Here is a 13569-nt window from a genome sequence, read left to right as displayed (position 1 = left end):
CCTAATTCCCTATATTGACATATGTTCTGGTCTCCCCTTGGGGACACTGTGTATTGGTGCGACTGACTCTTCTATGACCTAAGTATTTTGTGCATCTTGTATATCTCTGGGTAGGATATACCATAAACTGTTAGTGAGTGATTGTAACAAATATCTATTTTTGGAAGTACACTGTGCGGTTCTTTTTCATTTAGTCTCTACTAAAGGATTAGATACTGGTAAACCGAGCTGCTTTGCACTCCTCCTAGATTATGCCTGAAGGCTGCTCTCCACAGCTACCAATTAAAGAGCTTTCTATGATTATCTAAACCACTAAAATCAACATAAGGGTTGCCTGGTTTAGTGCAGGGTGCTACACTTACATAAATGAGCAACATATACTAACCCAGCTTCTCACAGAGACCTTAATACCTCCTGATAACGGTTTTGGCATAACATGAGGTGAAGTGCAAATAGTCGTGGGCAGAATGAGTGCTCATATCCTAATACGCAGTGTGTCAAACAGAAAGAAATATTGTTTGTACAAATTGTACTCATGTCTGATTAGAACCATTTGTCTTGTTTCTTAGATGTTCGAGCACCCATTTTTATGAGGTTTTACCCTAAATTTGCATGGCTTCGTAATATACAATTATTGCGCCGGGAAGGTTCGGGCTAACGGCAACCAATCTGGTTGCAGTAATGACTCCCTGTTGTACACTGGTGGAGGAGAAATATGTAAGTCACTTGGTGAAAATTGCGTCATTTTGTGCCGTACCGTCCTGGACTTGGGAAACAGCCATTACAATGAATCTGTTACAACGCATGCTATTACATAGCATGCCATTACAACGCAAGTGCCATTACATTGTGTGCTATCACAACGCATGCCATTACAACACATATGCTTTTACCACGCATACCTTTACAATTAATTGCGTTAAGGCATGAATGGTAAAGGCATATGTGTTTTACATGCAAGTATAATTTTAGGGTTCAGGGTGGGCATGGTTTTTGGGGTGCCAAGGGTAATTTTGGGGTTCTGGGTGGATATGGGCATTGGGGTGGTAAGAGTAAGGTTAATTTGGGGGTTCACGTGGGTATGGGTATTGGTGTGGTAAGGGTCATTTTGGGGTTCAGGGTGGGAATGGGTATTGGGGTGGTAAGGGTAATTTAAGGGTTTTAGGTGGTATTAAATATATATATATATATATATATATATATATATAAATATATACATATAGACACATATATATATATACACATATATATATATATGCACACACATAAAAATACATATACACACACACATATATATTTATATATATACACAATTATATACACACAAACATAGACACACACATATACACACACACATAAACATATACACACATATATACATATACACACATACATATACACACATACATATACATACATATACATACACATACATATATAACATACATATATACAGATACCTTTATTTTTATCGTTATATTTATGTACCTTAACCACTTTTACCAAGTGTATGCCTTTACCATGCATGTCTTTGCGTTGTAATGGCATGTGTGGTAAAGGCATATTTGTGGTAAAAGTTTTTGTTGTGATGGTAGGTCATTGTAAAAGTATTGGCGTAGTAATACGTGCGTTCTAATGACATGCGTGTTATTAGTATGCGTTGTAACGTCACATATTGCCTACACTCAACACCTACTCTCTGTGCCTGCCTGACTGTAGACTCTAGCCAGGATTAAAGCATTTAGTGATGATGCATTTGTTCTTGAATGTCATTCTTTGTTCCGCTGGTAAGCAGTGCAGCAATTTAGGGGCAGTCTTGCATGCAGTTGTTTCTGAATGTGTTTTTTGCCAGAAGTGCCTGACCTTATGTTGTTAAGAGTCTGTTCAGCTCCAGTGTGAGTGGGGCCTGGAGGAAGGGTTGACCCTGCAGGAGCAAGTGTAGTTGACTATGAGTGCCCTTCTGGGTGAAGGAAAGCTTGGAATCCCATCCACACTCAGGACCACTGAGGCTTCCACCAAAGAACCTGGCGAAGGGCCGCTGAGGTGCTGTTTTTCCTATACACTTCTATTTTGGACACACTGAGGCAGAGGAAGATTACCTCTGATGCTCGATGTGATCAAGCACTCTGGGATTTTGCCCCAATTTCTGGATCTGACCTCTCGTTGGAGGCAGAACTTGGTATCACCTGTAAGTTATCAGGATGGTTTGGTTTGTGCTAAGCCCTGTCGATTGGTAATACTTTTAAAAAAATGAAGCTGCCCAGTTCAGTGAAGATCCTGGACCGCTGCTTCTGTCCAACCTCAGAGATGATTGAGAAGGATAACATGTTCCGCTGTGTCATGGGCCGCTGTACATCATCTATGTTTGTGAAATAGACCATTTTCCTTTGCTCATCAACCCTGAATGTTCTACATCCATGGATCCCTCACTTATCATCATTTTTATCCCTCCCACATCATTCTTCACTCATAAACCCTCATTCCTAGCTAATTTTCCCTCTCTCACTCACACTTCATTCCTCACCTACTCATTTCTCATCCCTACCTCCATACTCCTGAAATCTCATTTATCATCCGGCACTCACCATCCATCGCCCCTCTCTCACTATCGCTCACTCACTTAAAGAGTAAGGAGTGAAATGAAGACATTATAATGACTTCAAATGATCACTGCTCTGTCCACCTTGGGACACCCTCACCCCTGGTTGTTCATACCTCATCCCTCACACCACCTTTTCATTCTTCCCTCCTCTAGTGGCGAGTGATGGTGCTGATGTAAACAGTGCCCAAATACAGGCAGGCACCTAATGCTTGAAATGATGAATGTAAACAGGCACGACCTGCTTTAAGTCTGTTTCATTTCAATACTTTCAACACATGAATTTAGAAAACATCTACTAATTATTTTTCAAATGCTGTGCAATCAACAGATGACAGGAGACAGTTGAGCAGGAAATGGGCCTTGTTCACTGCAAGTTTTTAAACTCAAACAGAAGCTAGCTGGTCTACTATGTCACATAGCGCACAGACGCCCATGGGCAATCGTGCACTTTATAAATGCCAAATCAAATCAAATCAAATCAAATCATGGAGTATGCCCACATGTGGGCATGCTCTACTGTTCTTGACTTTTCATTGACTGGAGGCAAATTGACCTGCTGAATTTGCATTTAATTCAGTTTCCTATTGTTCAGAAGGGAATCATATGGGATAGAGGCCAGCAAGGTTAGAACAGAGTAACACATGGTTTAGTAATGGCTTATTATACTTGGACAACCAGGATCCTGGTTTAGAACTGTGTACTTGGGCTTTTATCTTTTGTTCCCTTTGTTCCGTTACATTTGCAGAGATTTACGATATGAAGTATTTTCTTCATTTCTATGACACGATGTAATGCACTGTCACTTTAAATAGTCTGGCTCATTGCTTGCAATCTGTCATGTGATCAAGCCTCCTTGGAGGCGAAACGCGTCATGGCGGCAGCGCTGGCTTTTATGAATTAAACACTGTTCACCAGCACTTCTTGGGTCGGCTCTTTGTTGCAGTTATTCGAACTTTGTTGTTTGGTGTGACAAGATTCGCCACATATGGTACCTACGCTTTCCAGGTATGAGCAGGACCCCTTCTCAAAAAGGGCAACGCGGCAGGAAGCTGTTTCCGGGTTTTCCTGGAATCATTTACTGTCTCCGGCGAGGAGAACGCCGCAACGCCCCTGCCTTACCGTCGATGTGTTCCGGTGGGACAGCAGCCGGAGTTCCGTTGTCTTCATTCCCACAGAGACTGGATCTGAGCTTGAACCCCAGAGAACGCCTTGGAAACGGCAGAGAGAAGTGTGCGCGACCTCTGGTAGGACATTCATTCCAATTACCAGTGGGTCGTTTGTGATTTTTTTTAATAATAGCCATAACTATAGCGCTTACAACTATGGCCGCCGACAGACTGCGAAATCGAGCCCAGGCAGCTGGTTCCATGTTTTTGGATTCCCCGGCCGGGGGATCCTTGAATGCTACATCTACTACACAGGAAACTGGAGCAAATACCACACGGGACTTATTTAAGAAATTAGAGCGTGCAATGAGAGCAGAGCAATCCAAGTGGTGGGAGCATCGGTCTCTCACCCGTTACTTGGAAGTAGGGCGAGTGCCCAGGGGGCTCAGAAGCACTATTGCCCCCAGTTATGAGAATCCGGATCCGGCTATGTTAGCTGAATGGGCGGATGCGAACTTGAATTGCTCTAGCGTTTACTTGCGCATATTAGTTAAATATGCTGAGAGTGATCGACTCAAATTGCAGATTCAAATTGATGCCTTAGAGGATGAAATTTCCAGAATTGAAGTCACAGACACAATTAACAAGATGAGAACAGACATGATGACCAGATTAGCCAAAGAAGAAGAGACAATAAAAAAAAGAAAAGCGTTTAAATTCGAGAGAGATCGAATTGACTACCTTAATGGACAAGTTTTCACCTTCGCGAAGAGGTATGACGCAGTGAAGGCAAAAGCACGTTCTAACATGACATCACGTCAACAAAATGAAGATACTTTGCTACCTGCCACCTCTTTTTCCAGCTTAAGCTCAGCTGTGGAGAGTGATCCGGAACCGGATTCAAACCGTGCATCAGCCTTGGGGTTTACCAAGCTCACCCTGGCACAAGAGGTCGATTGTTTGTGCCAGGATCGACGCGAAACCCTAAGATCCCACAAACCACATGCACAACAACATCTAAAAAACAGCGGGCAAACAACAAACGCTGGCAGCGCCGGAAATGCCGTGCCCGGAAGTTCAAACGACAGCGATCAGGGCAAAACGGGACGCTGGAACCGCAACAAACGGAAGACGCGGAAGCAGAAACAAAATCAGTAGTCAACCTCTCGAATGTTAAACTCACTTTGGCTGAGACTGCGGTTCTTAATTTGGGACTTTCTTATTGCCCTCCTTGCAATATGAATTATGCCGACACCCGCATGGATATTTACAGGTTCACAAGAAAACTAAAATTGAAAAAATTCTTTGCATTACATCCGAAAAAGACTATTGAACCTGCAATTCCATTAAGTCCCACATTTTCTAGCAGCCAAAGCCAAGCTAACTTTGATACAATCTGGGATTTACAAAATCAGTCCTCTTTGAGCAATCTGAGGGATGTTCCTCTGGAACCACCTGAACAGCGAGTCACCCCCTTCAAGCCGAAATCCACCTTTTTACCAATTATGGTTCATGACAATCTTGATACATTTCAGGAAAGTGTGGTCCGCGACATTAAACAGCTTTATACCGCCACGAATAAGAAAAAGTTTCACATTTCTAAACAAAATCAATGCTACAAACAACTAATTGTGAAACTTCAAAAGAATAACAATGTCATCGTCAAACAGGCCGACAAAGGCGGTAATGTGGTCCTGTGGCCCAGGGACATGTATTTGCAACAGGCGGATTCACAACTGAATGATATTTCCTGTTATCGAAAAAGCAACTTACAGATTGTCAAGAATGCGTGGATTACTCAACATCAAAAATTACAAGTGTGGAGAAGTGCGGGGTTACTCACACATGAGGAATTTAAATACCTTAAAAAGGATTATCCTGTCATTCCATCTTGGTATTTACTCCCAAAGATTCATAAGGACACTCATGTACCACCAGGCCGTCCAATTATCTCGGCCATAGATAGTTCTCTTGAACATGTGTCTAAGTACATTGACTTTTTTTTGCAAAGCCATGTTAAAAATCTTCCTTCCTACGTTAAGGATTCTTTTGATTTCCTTGCTAAAATTGAAAACTTCATCTGGGAGGACAACATGGTACTCATGACTTTGGATGTTTCATCCCTCTATACCTCAATCAGACATGAAGATGGACTCAGGGCCCTGGATCACTATTTGAATAAGGACTTACCTCTCCCCACGGCACACAATAAAATGCTGGTTGATATGACCAAAATGTGCCTGGAACAGAACTTCTTCATTTTCAATGGCGCAATCTACCACCAGGTCAGGGGTGTGGCGATGGGGGCCTGTTTCTCACCTAGCTACGCGTGTTTACACGTTGGGCTATGGGAGGAACAGGTCCTAGTCGGTCAGCACTATGATTTCTTTTCCTGCAATATTGTTTTGTATTTGCGTTACATTGATGATGTTTTTCTGATTTGGAGGGGCAGTGAGGAGGAGGCCAGAAAGTTTGTTGATTTGATTAATTTGAACACCATTAATCTTAATTTTACGGCGAACTTTAACACTGAGTCCGTTTGTTTCTTGGATGTTGAGGTTACGGTGAAAGGATCTAGCCTTAATACCAAACTGTACAGGAAGCCGAGTGCAGGAAATACTATCTTGCACTCTAACAGCCAACATCCGGCACACTTAATTCGAAGTATTCCCTTCGGGGAAATGCTCCGAATAAGAAGAATCTGCAGTACGGATGCCGAATGCGCGGCTGCGCAGGAGGCATGCAGATTGCGCTTCCTGGCTAGAGGCTACTCCACCGATGTCTTGACTAAGGCTATCTCACGCTCTAACTCCATGAGTAGGCAGGAGGCACTAATACCTAAAATGAAAAATGTCCAACTGAATAACGATGTGAATAAGGATGCTCGAATTTGTCCCTCCAGAGCTATTTTGACATTTAATCGACAACATGGGGCTCTTCGTAAAATTATCTATAAAAACTGGAATTTGGTTCTTAGTGACCCTGTGATCGGTCACATGATGGATACTAAGCCAACTCTTACTTTTAGAAGATCCCCTTCTATGTCGAAAGCTCTGGTCAGTAACACCTTAGAACCTAAGATTTCTACTACCTGGTCAGCACTGAAGAAGGGATTTAAGACCTGCCCTCAATGTAAGGCTTGTCGTTTTGGTAGTAACAGGACACATTTTAAAAGTCCTTTTTTTGAGCATCCTACCGCCATCTCCAAGTGGCTCACATGTAAAACGGAGTATGTCGTTTATGTGTTGGAATGTCCCTGTGGGCTACAATACGTGGGCAGCACCAAGCTGCCCGCCCACAAGCGAATACTCCAGCACATACGAGCAATCTCTGGACATGATCAGAACTATCCGGTTGCCAGGCATTTTCAGGAAAAACATCTAGGGGTCCCTGATTCACTTGTATTCTTTTTAATCGATTGCGTTGAGGCGTCAAGGAGAGGAGGTGACCGTGAGGCCAAGCTCCGTCTCCTGGAGACTCGATATATTCTGGAATTAAACACCAAAAATCCAAATGGCCTCAACGACAGGGAAGACCTCTATACTTGCCTCTAGATTCTATTCATATGCCTATGTTTGCCTGTCCGGATATTTTAACTCTCATTGAACTGTCTCCTGCAAAATTGTTTCCTGTTGTAAATATGATGAAATCTTTTTCTCTTTTTACCTTAGTATGTAATTGACTCTGATTTTAAACTTTGGAATCATTAATGATTAATATTTTGCACTTTACTCAAATTTGCACTTTACACTATGCACTTTCATGTCTATGACTATTATCGTGACTTGCCCACTTGGGCTCAACTTAAAATGCTTATTGCTATTGTGTCATTATTTGTGCTGCTAACGGATATCCATTATTTACATTATTTGTAAATACTACATTTTTTCATGTATAACGGAATATTTGGTTTTTAACACTTCAGATCAAACATAGATGAATTTATTTATCATGTATATACATATGGTACTGTTGTGTATTGATCAAATCTTGCAAATCTTACATGTTTCTATCCTGTATTCATTAATTTGTTTACATCATTGGTTGTAAATATGTACATTGCATAATCTTGAATCAATGGTAGCCCACTTGGGCTTTTATCTTTTGTTCCCTTTGTTCTGTTACATTTGCAGAGATTTACGATATGAAGTATTTTCTTCATTTCTATGACACGATGTAATGCACTGTCACTTTAAATAGTCTGGCTCATTGCTTGCAATCTGTCATGTGATCAAGCCTCCTTGGAGGCGAAACGCGTCATGGCGGCAGCGCTGGCTTTTATGAATTAAACACTGTTCACCAGCACTTCTTGGGTCGGCTCTTTGTTGCAGTTATTCGAACTTTGTTGTTTGGTGTGACAAGATTCGCCACATATATATATATATGCACACACATAAAAATACATATACACACACACATATATATTTATATATATACACAATTATATACACACAAACATAGACACACACATATACACACACACATAAACATATACACACATATATACATATACACACATACATATACACACATACATATACATACATATATAACATACATATATACAGATACCTTTATTTTTATCGTTATATTTATGTACCTTAACCACTTTTACCAAGTGTATGCCTTTACCATGCATGTCTTTGCGTTGTAATGGCATGTGTGGTAAAGGCATATTTGTGGTAAAAGTTTTTGTTGTGATGGTAGGTCATTGTAAAAGTATTGGCGTAGTAATACGTGCGTTCTAATGACATGCGTGTTATTAGTATGCGTTGTAACGTCACATATTGCCTACACTCAACACCTACTCTCTGTGCCTGACTGACTGTAGACTCTAGCCAGGATTAAAGCATTTAGTGATGATGCATTTGTTCTTGAATGTCATTCTTTGTTCCGCTGGTAAGCAGTGCAGCAATTTAGGGGCAGTCTTGCATGCAGTTGTTTCTGAATGTGTTTTTTGCCAGAAGTGCCTGACCTTATGTTGTTAAGAGTCTGTTCAGCTCCAGTGTGAGTGGGGCCTGGAGGAAGGGTTGACCCTGCAGGAGCAAGTGTAGTTGACTATGAGTGCCCTTCTGGGTGAAGGAAAGCTTGGAATCCCATCCACACTCAGGACCACTGAGGCTTCCACCAAAGAACCTGGCGAAGGGCCGCTGAGGTGCTGTTTTTCCTATACACTTCTATTTTGGACACACTGAGGCAGAGGAAGATTACCTCTGATGCTCGATGTGATCAAGCACTCTGGGATTTTGCCCCAATTTCTGGATCTGACCTCTCGTTGGAGGCAGAACTTGGTATCACCTGTAAGTTATCAGGATGGTTTGGTTTGTGCTAAGCCCTGTCGATTGGTAATACTTTTAAAAAAATGAAGCTGCCCAGTTCAGTGAAGATCCTGGACCGCTGCTTCTGTCCAACCTCAGAGATGATTGAGAAGGATAACATGTTCCGCTGTGTCATGGGCCGCTGTACATCATCTATGTTTGTGAAATAGACCATTTTCCTTTGCTCATCAACCCTGAATGTTCTACATCCATGGATCCCTCACTTATCATCATTTTTATCCCTCCCACATCATTCTTCACTCATAAACCCTCATTCCTAGCTAATTTTCCCTCTCTCACTCACACTTCATTCCTCACCTACTCATTTCTCATCCCTACCTCCATACTCCTGAAATCTCATTTATCATCCGGCACTCACCATCCATCGCCCCTCTCTCACTGTCGCTCACTCACTTAAAGAGTGAGGAGTGAAATGAAGACATTATAATGACTTCAAATGATCACTGCTCTGTCCACCTTGGGACACCCTCACCCCTGGTTGTTCATACCTCATCCCTCACACCACCTTTTCATTCTTCCCTCCTCTAGTGGCCAGTGATGGTGCTGATGTAAACAGTGCCCAAATACAGGCAGGCACCTAATGCTTGAAATGATGAATGTAAACAGGCACGACCTGCTTTAAGTCTGTTTCATTTCAATACTTTCAACACATGAATTTAGAAAACATCTACTAATTATTTTTCAAATGCTGTGCAATCAACAGATGACAGGAGACAGTTGAGCAGGAAATGGGCCTTGTTCACTGCAAGTTTTTAAACTCAAACAGAAGCTAGCTGGTCTACTATGTCACATAGCGCACAGACGCCCATGGGCAATCGTGCACTTTATAAATGCCAAATCAAATCAAATCAAATCAAATCATGGAGTATGCCCACATGTGGGCATGCTCTACTGTTCTTGACTTTTCATTGACTGGAGGCAAATTGACCTGCTGAATTTGCATTTAATTCAGTTTCCTATTGTTCAGAAGGGAATCATATGGGATAGAGGCCAGCAAGGTTAGAACAGAGTAACACATGGTTTAGTAATGGCTTATTATACTTGGACAACCAGGATCCTGGTTTAGAACTGTGTACAGCACTGTGCATCGACGCGCCTGCAGAAGGCGGTTTGTTTCATATTGGTTCATGTATAATTTTACTGACTTTATTCTGTGGTTTTCTGGGTGTGGTATAGAATTTACACAAAACTGCAGTTCAATACCAAATGCAACTCTGGTCAAATTTGAGACTGTCTTTTGGGGAATGGAGGTTTGAAATGCAAGCCGCGAGGCAGCATGGGTGAATGTATGGTCACTGGTACCTTGAAGCAGTGATAGTTAATATGCTTGTGATGGCGTGATTGATAGCTGGGTTGAGGGGCTTCATGGCTCGTTGAGCTGAAAGTTACATGGTTTCATAGCTGAAGAAGCGTGCACCAAAAACGGACCCGAGTCTTGCTTCCTTGGGACACGATTCTTTCCCCAGCATGTTTACAAGTTGCAAAGCCCCTTGAATCTGAGCTGTGTTTATCAGCGCATTGTCTCCTGGGGGCAAGAGAGGACTGGAGCCAACAGTACAGGTTCTGCTAGGATTGCCACCTTTTCAGGGAATAATTTCTGTGTTTTCAAATTTTGAAAGAGCCAGGAGTTCATACTTCCACAGGATATTTGTAAAATCCTCAACTACTTTATATCATGGTAATTCTGCCTCTGTCTGCTTTAAAAAATCATTTAGTAATAGTTTAGGCAGTGCTAAAATACCTTTGAAGTGTTTTCTCCATTTATGTGCTGTGTTAGGATAAAGGTTCAAGGGGAAAAAATAAATGTTTGCTTATTTCTATAATTTGTTTTTAAACTTCTCAACAATAAACTAGTGGTTATACTGGTGGAATAATGGCCATATACAACTGGTGGCAATGAACTTCCAGCTTCAGGATTGGGCTGTTGCCAAAATAAAACAAAGAATCCTGGACCAAGTACATCAGGGCACCATGCAGACCAGAGTTCAGTTGGATTCCTCTAGGCAAAGGAAGACAAATCATGTCTACCCTCCTATAGCATCCCAAACCACTCTAGGTTGTAACTCAACACATGCAGCAGCTTCCGCACTCGCAGTTTCAGGGCAGCACAGGGCAGAACTCACTCACCGACACTGATGTCTGCAATGGATATTCCTGCTGCAATGCATATCACAGACACTGCAAGGAGAAGAGAAAAGCAGGTTAAAGAAAGGAAGGTTTGAGAACACAATCCATGCTCTGATAAGCCTCTCTGCACTTAGTGCCTGCTCTGTACTGCAATCCCAATCAAGAAAACCAAGACCCGTCCCCTTTTCCGGAACACCAACCCGTGCCGCGCCATTATGTAGATTCACCAAAATGCCAGTGGTAGCAGAAGTGACGTCACGCACCCTTCGAACCCCATGACATCACAGTGTTTGCCCTTAGCCCCACAATACCCCCTGATTAGCTACTGAAGGGTAGGGGGAGGGCAAGGATGGAAAGTTAGAAAAAAGTCAGGGCTCTTTACAGCTCAAATTATTTTTGATCCTACATTTTGTTCCAGAGACCAGGGATTGCTAAGGTAGCGCAGAGGGTTCCAAAGGACTGGACCCAGTGACACGGGTAGCAGTGGCTACACCCTTATTCATATTCATGAGCAGAATCCTCCTACTGCTTAGGCAGAGGGGGGTTATAAAGTTGTCCTTACCCAGGCTGCAGGCACCCTTCTTCATATTCTTACCCTGGTTTATCTATCTTCCTCGACTTGGACCACTCATTTAATGAGCAAATCACCAACCAAACCAAGTGTGCATGCGATTTACTCCCCCCCCCCTAAAAAAGGATAAAACTGTTTAAACGGAAACAAACTTCAGATCAACAGTGCCAGTCTTGGTCCGCTCGCACCATAACAGAGGCCCTGCTATGCTCAGTCGGTGCCCAGACAACAAATTGGGACTGCTGACAGGCCTCATACATGGTGCATCGCATCTCATCAACAGCCTGAAGAAAGGGGACTACATCACCCCAATGCCAAAGGGACTAAACTGCTCCCCCCTATAAGCCTGCAATGTCCCCTGGACCCGCAACATCTCCTCCTGGGCATTCAGAAATGACACCCTCCATGCCTGGCTGAGAAATGAATGACATTTGGGAACAGGGTTATAACAGAAGCCTAGAACTCAGACTGGAGACACAATGATTAAAGAAAGGAAAGAGCACAAGACAGATCTTCACCCATTTCTGCACTCAAGTCCAAGAACAGATATCCCTTCCCAGGACCTGCACACTTTCTGTCCCAAATCACCACTGGGATTCCACTCAAGAACCTTCACACCTTCTTTTCTTGTGTATCACCGGCATGCCTCATAAGGAACCTTCACACCTCCTATCCTTGTGTATCACAGGCATGACTCCTGAGGAACCTTCACAACCTTCTTTCCTTGTGTATCACTGGCACGTTTCCTGAAGAACCTTCTCACCTTCTTTCCTTGTGTATCACTGGCATGTCTCCTGAGGAACATTAACACCTTCTTTCCTTGTATATAACTGGCATGTCTCCTGAGGAACCTACACACCTTCATTACTTGTGTATCAATGACACTTCTCCTGAGGAACCTTCTCACATTCTTTCCTTGTGTATCACTGGCATGTCTCCCGAGGAACCTTCACACCTTCTTTCCTTGTGTATAATTGCCATGTCTCCTGAGGAGCCTTCACTCCTGGATATCACAGCTATAGCTCCAGGTACCTTCTCAGACTCTGTCCCAGTGCATCATTGAACCTTCCTTGGGGGCATGGAAGAGGAATCTGGGGAAAACTAAAAGGAGAATGGGATAGGAATGGGAAAGTGTCCACCACTCCTAAAAGCACACAAGGCATTGTCTGCCAGTCGTATTTATTTTATTTAATTGGACAGCAATTCCATTTAGATCAGTCATTTCTTTCATAGCATTGATGACAGTGCATGGATCAGTAAGGGTAGGGTCATTAGCATAATGTAGGCAAAATAACAATTGATGCATGAATTAATTGTGCCAGTTGTATGGTGGAGTTTTGTGAAGACAAATGTTTATTATTTATTCATTTATTTATTTTAGAGTTTATAGAGCGCAAACTTGACCCGTTAGGGTATCAGAGCGCTCTACAGAGTCACAAAGTAAACAATAGGAAGGATAACACAAGAATACTGTAAATTAGGGGGTTAGGGGGTGCTGGGTACAAGAGGGAAAAGCATTATACAGGATAGTCAATATTACAATTGTTAAGAACAGACTCCGATTTCTTGGTGGGGCGAGGTCGCAGGATGGAGGCAGTTGTCTATGGGGTGGTTGTGGAATGGGATTAGTCAAGGAATTTACCCATGAGGAAGGATTTTGCCTCCTTTTTGAAGCTTATCAGAGAGGGGATTCTTCTGATGGTGGGTGGGAAGGAGTTCCATATTCTTGGTGCAGCCCAGCGAAAGCCCAATTATAGTTTGTTTTTTTCCGAAAGCGAATAGGCTGGAGTAGGGGGCACTGGCCGATCGTGAGTTTCTGCTTCC

At 42.6% G+C, this 13569-nt stretch overlaps 1 protein-coding gene across 2 annotated transcripts in view; it reads right to left on the bottom strand.

Annotated features, from left to right (window-relative positions):
* LOC144798597 (transmembrane protein 272-like) overlaps positions 1 to 13569 on the bottom strand; it is a 166969-nt gene that overhangs the window by 16229 nt on the left and 137171 nt on the right. Inside the window, exons 3-4 of one of the 2 annotated variants that reach the window (XM_078669553.1) lie at positions 12509 to 12846; positions 11175 to 11225 (exon numbers count right to left, since the gene is read on the bottom strand). In XM_078669553.1, coding sequence (XP_078525679.1) covers positions 11175 to 11225; positions 12509 to 12534 — 77 coding nt within the window. In that variant the 5' untranslated portion in view covers positions 12535 to 12846. The remainder of the gene's footprint in view (positions 1 to 11174; positions 11226 to 12508; positions 12847 to 13569) is intronic. The other variant, XM_078669554.1, reaches the window with a different exon arrangement.

The sequence above is a fragment of the Lissotriton helveticus genome, chromosome 12, assembly GCF_964261635.1.
Source record: "Lissotriton helveticus chromosome 12, aLisHel1.1, whole genome shotgun sequence".
In the NCBI taxonomy this organism is placed as follows: domain Eukaryota; kingdom Metazoa; phylum Chordata; class Amphibia; order Caudata; family Salamandridae; genus Lissotriton; species Lissotriton helveticus.
This window is presented reverse-complemented; position numbering and strand designations above follow the sequence as displayed.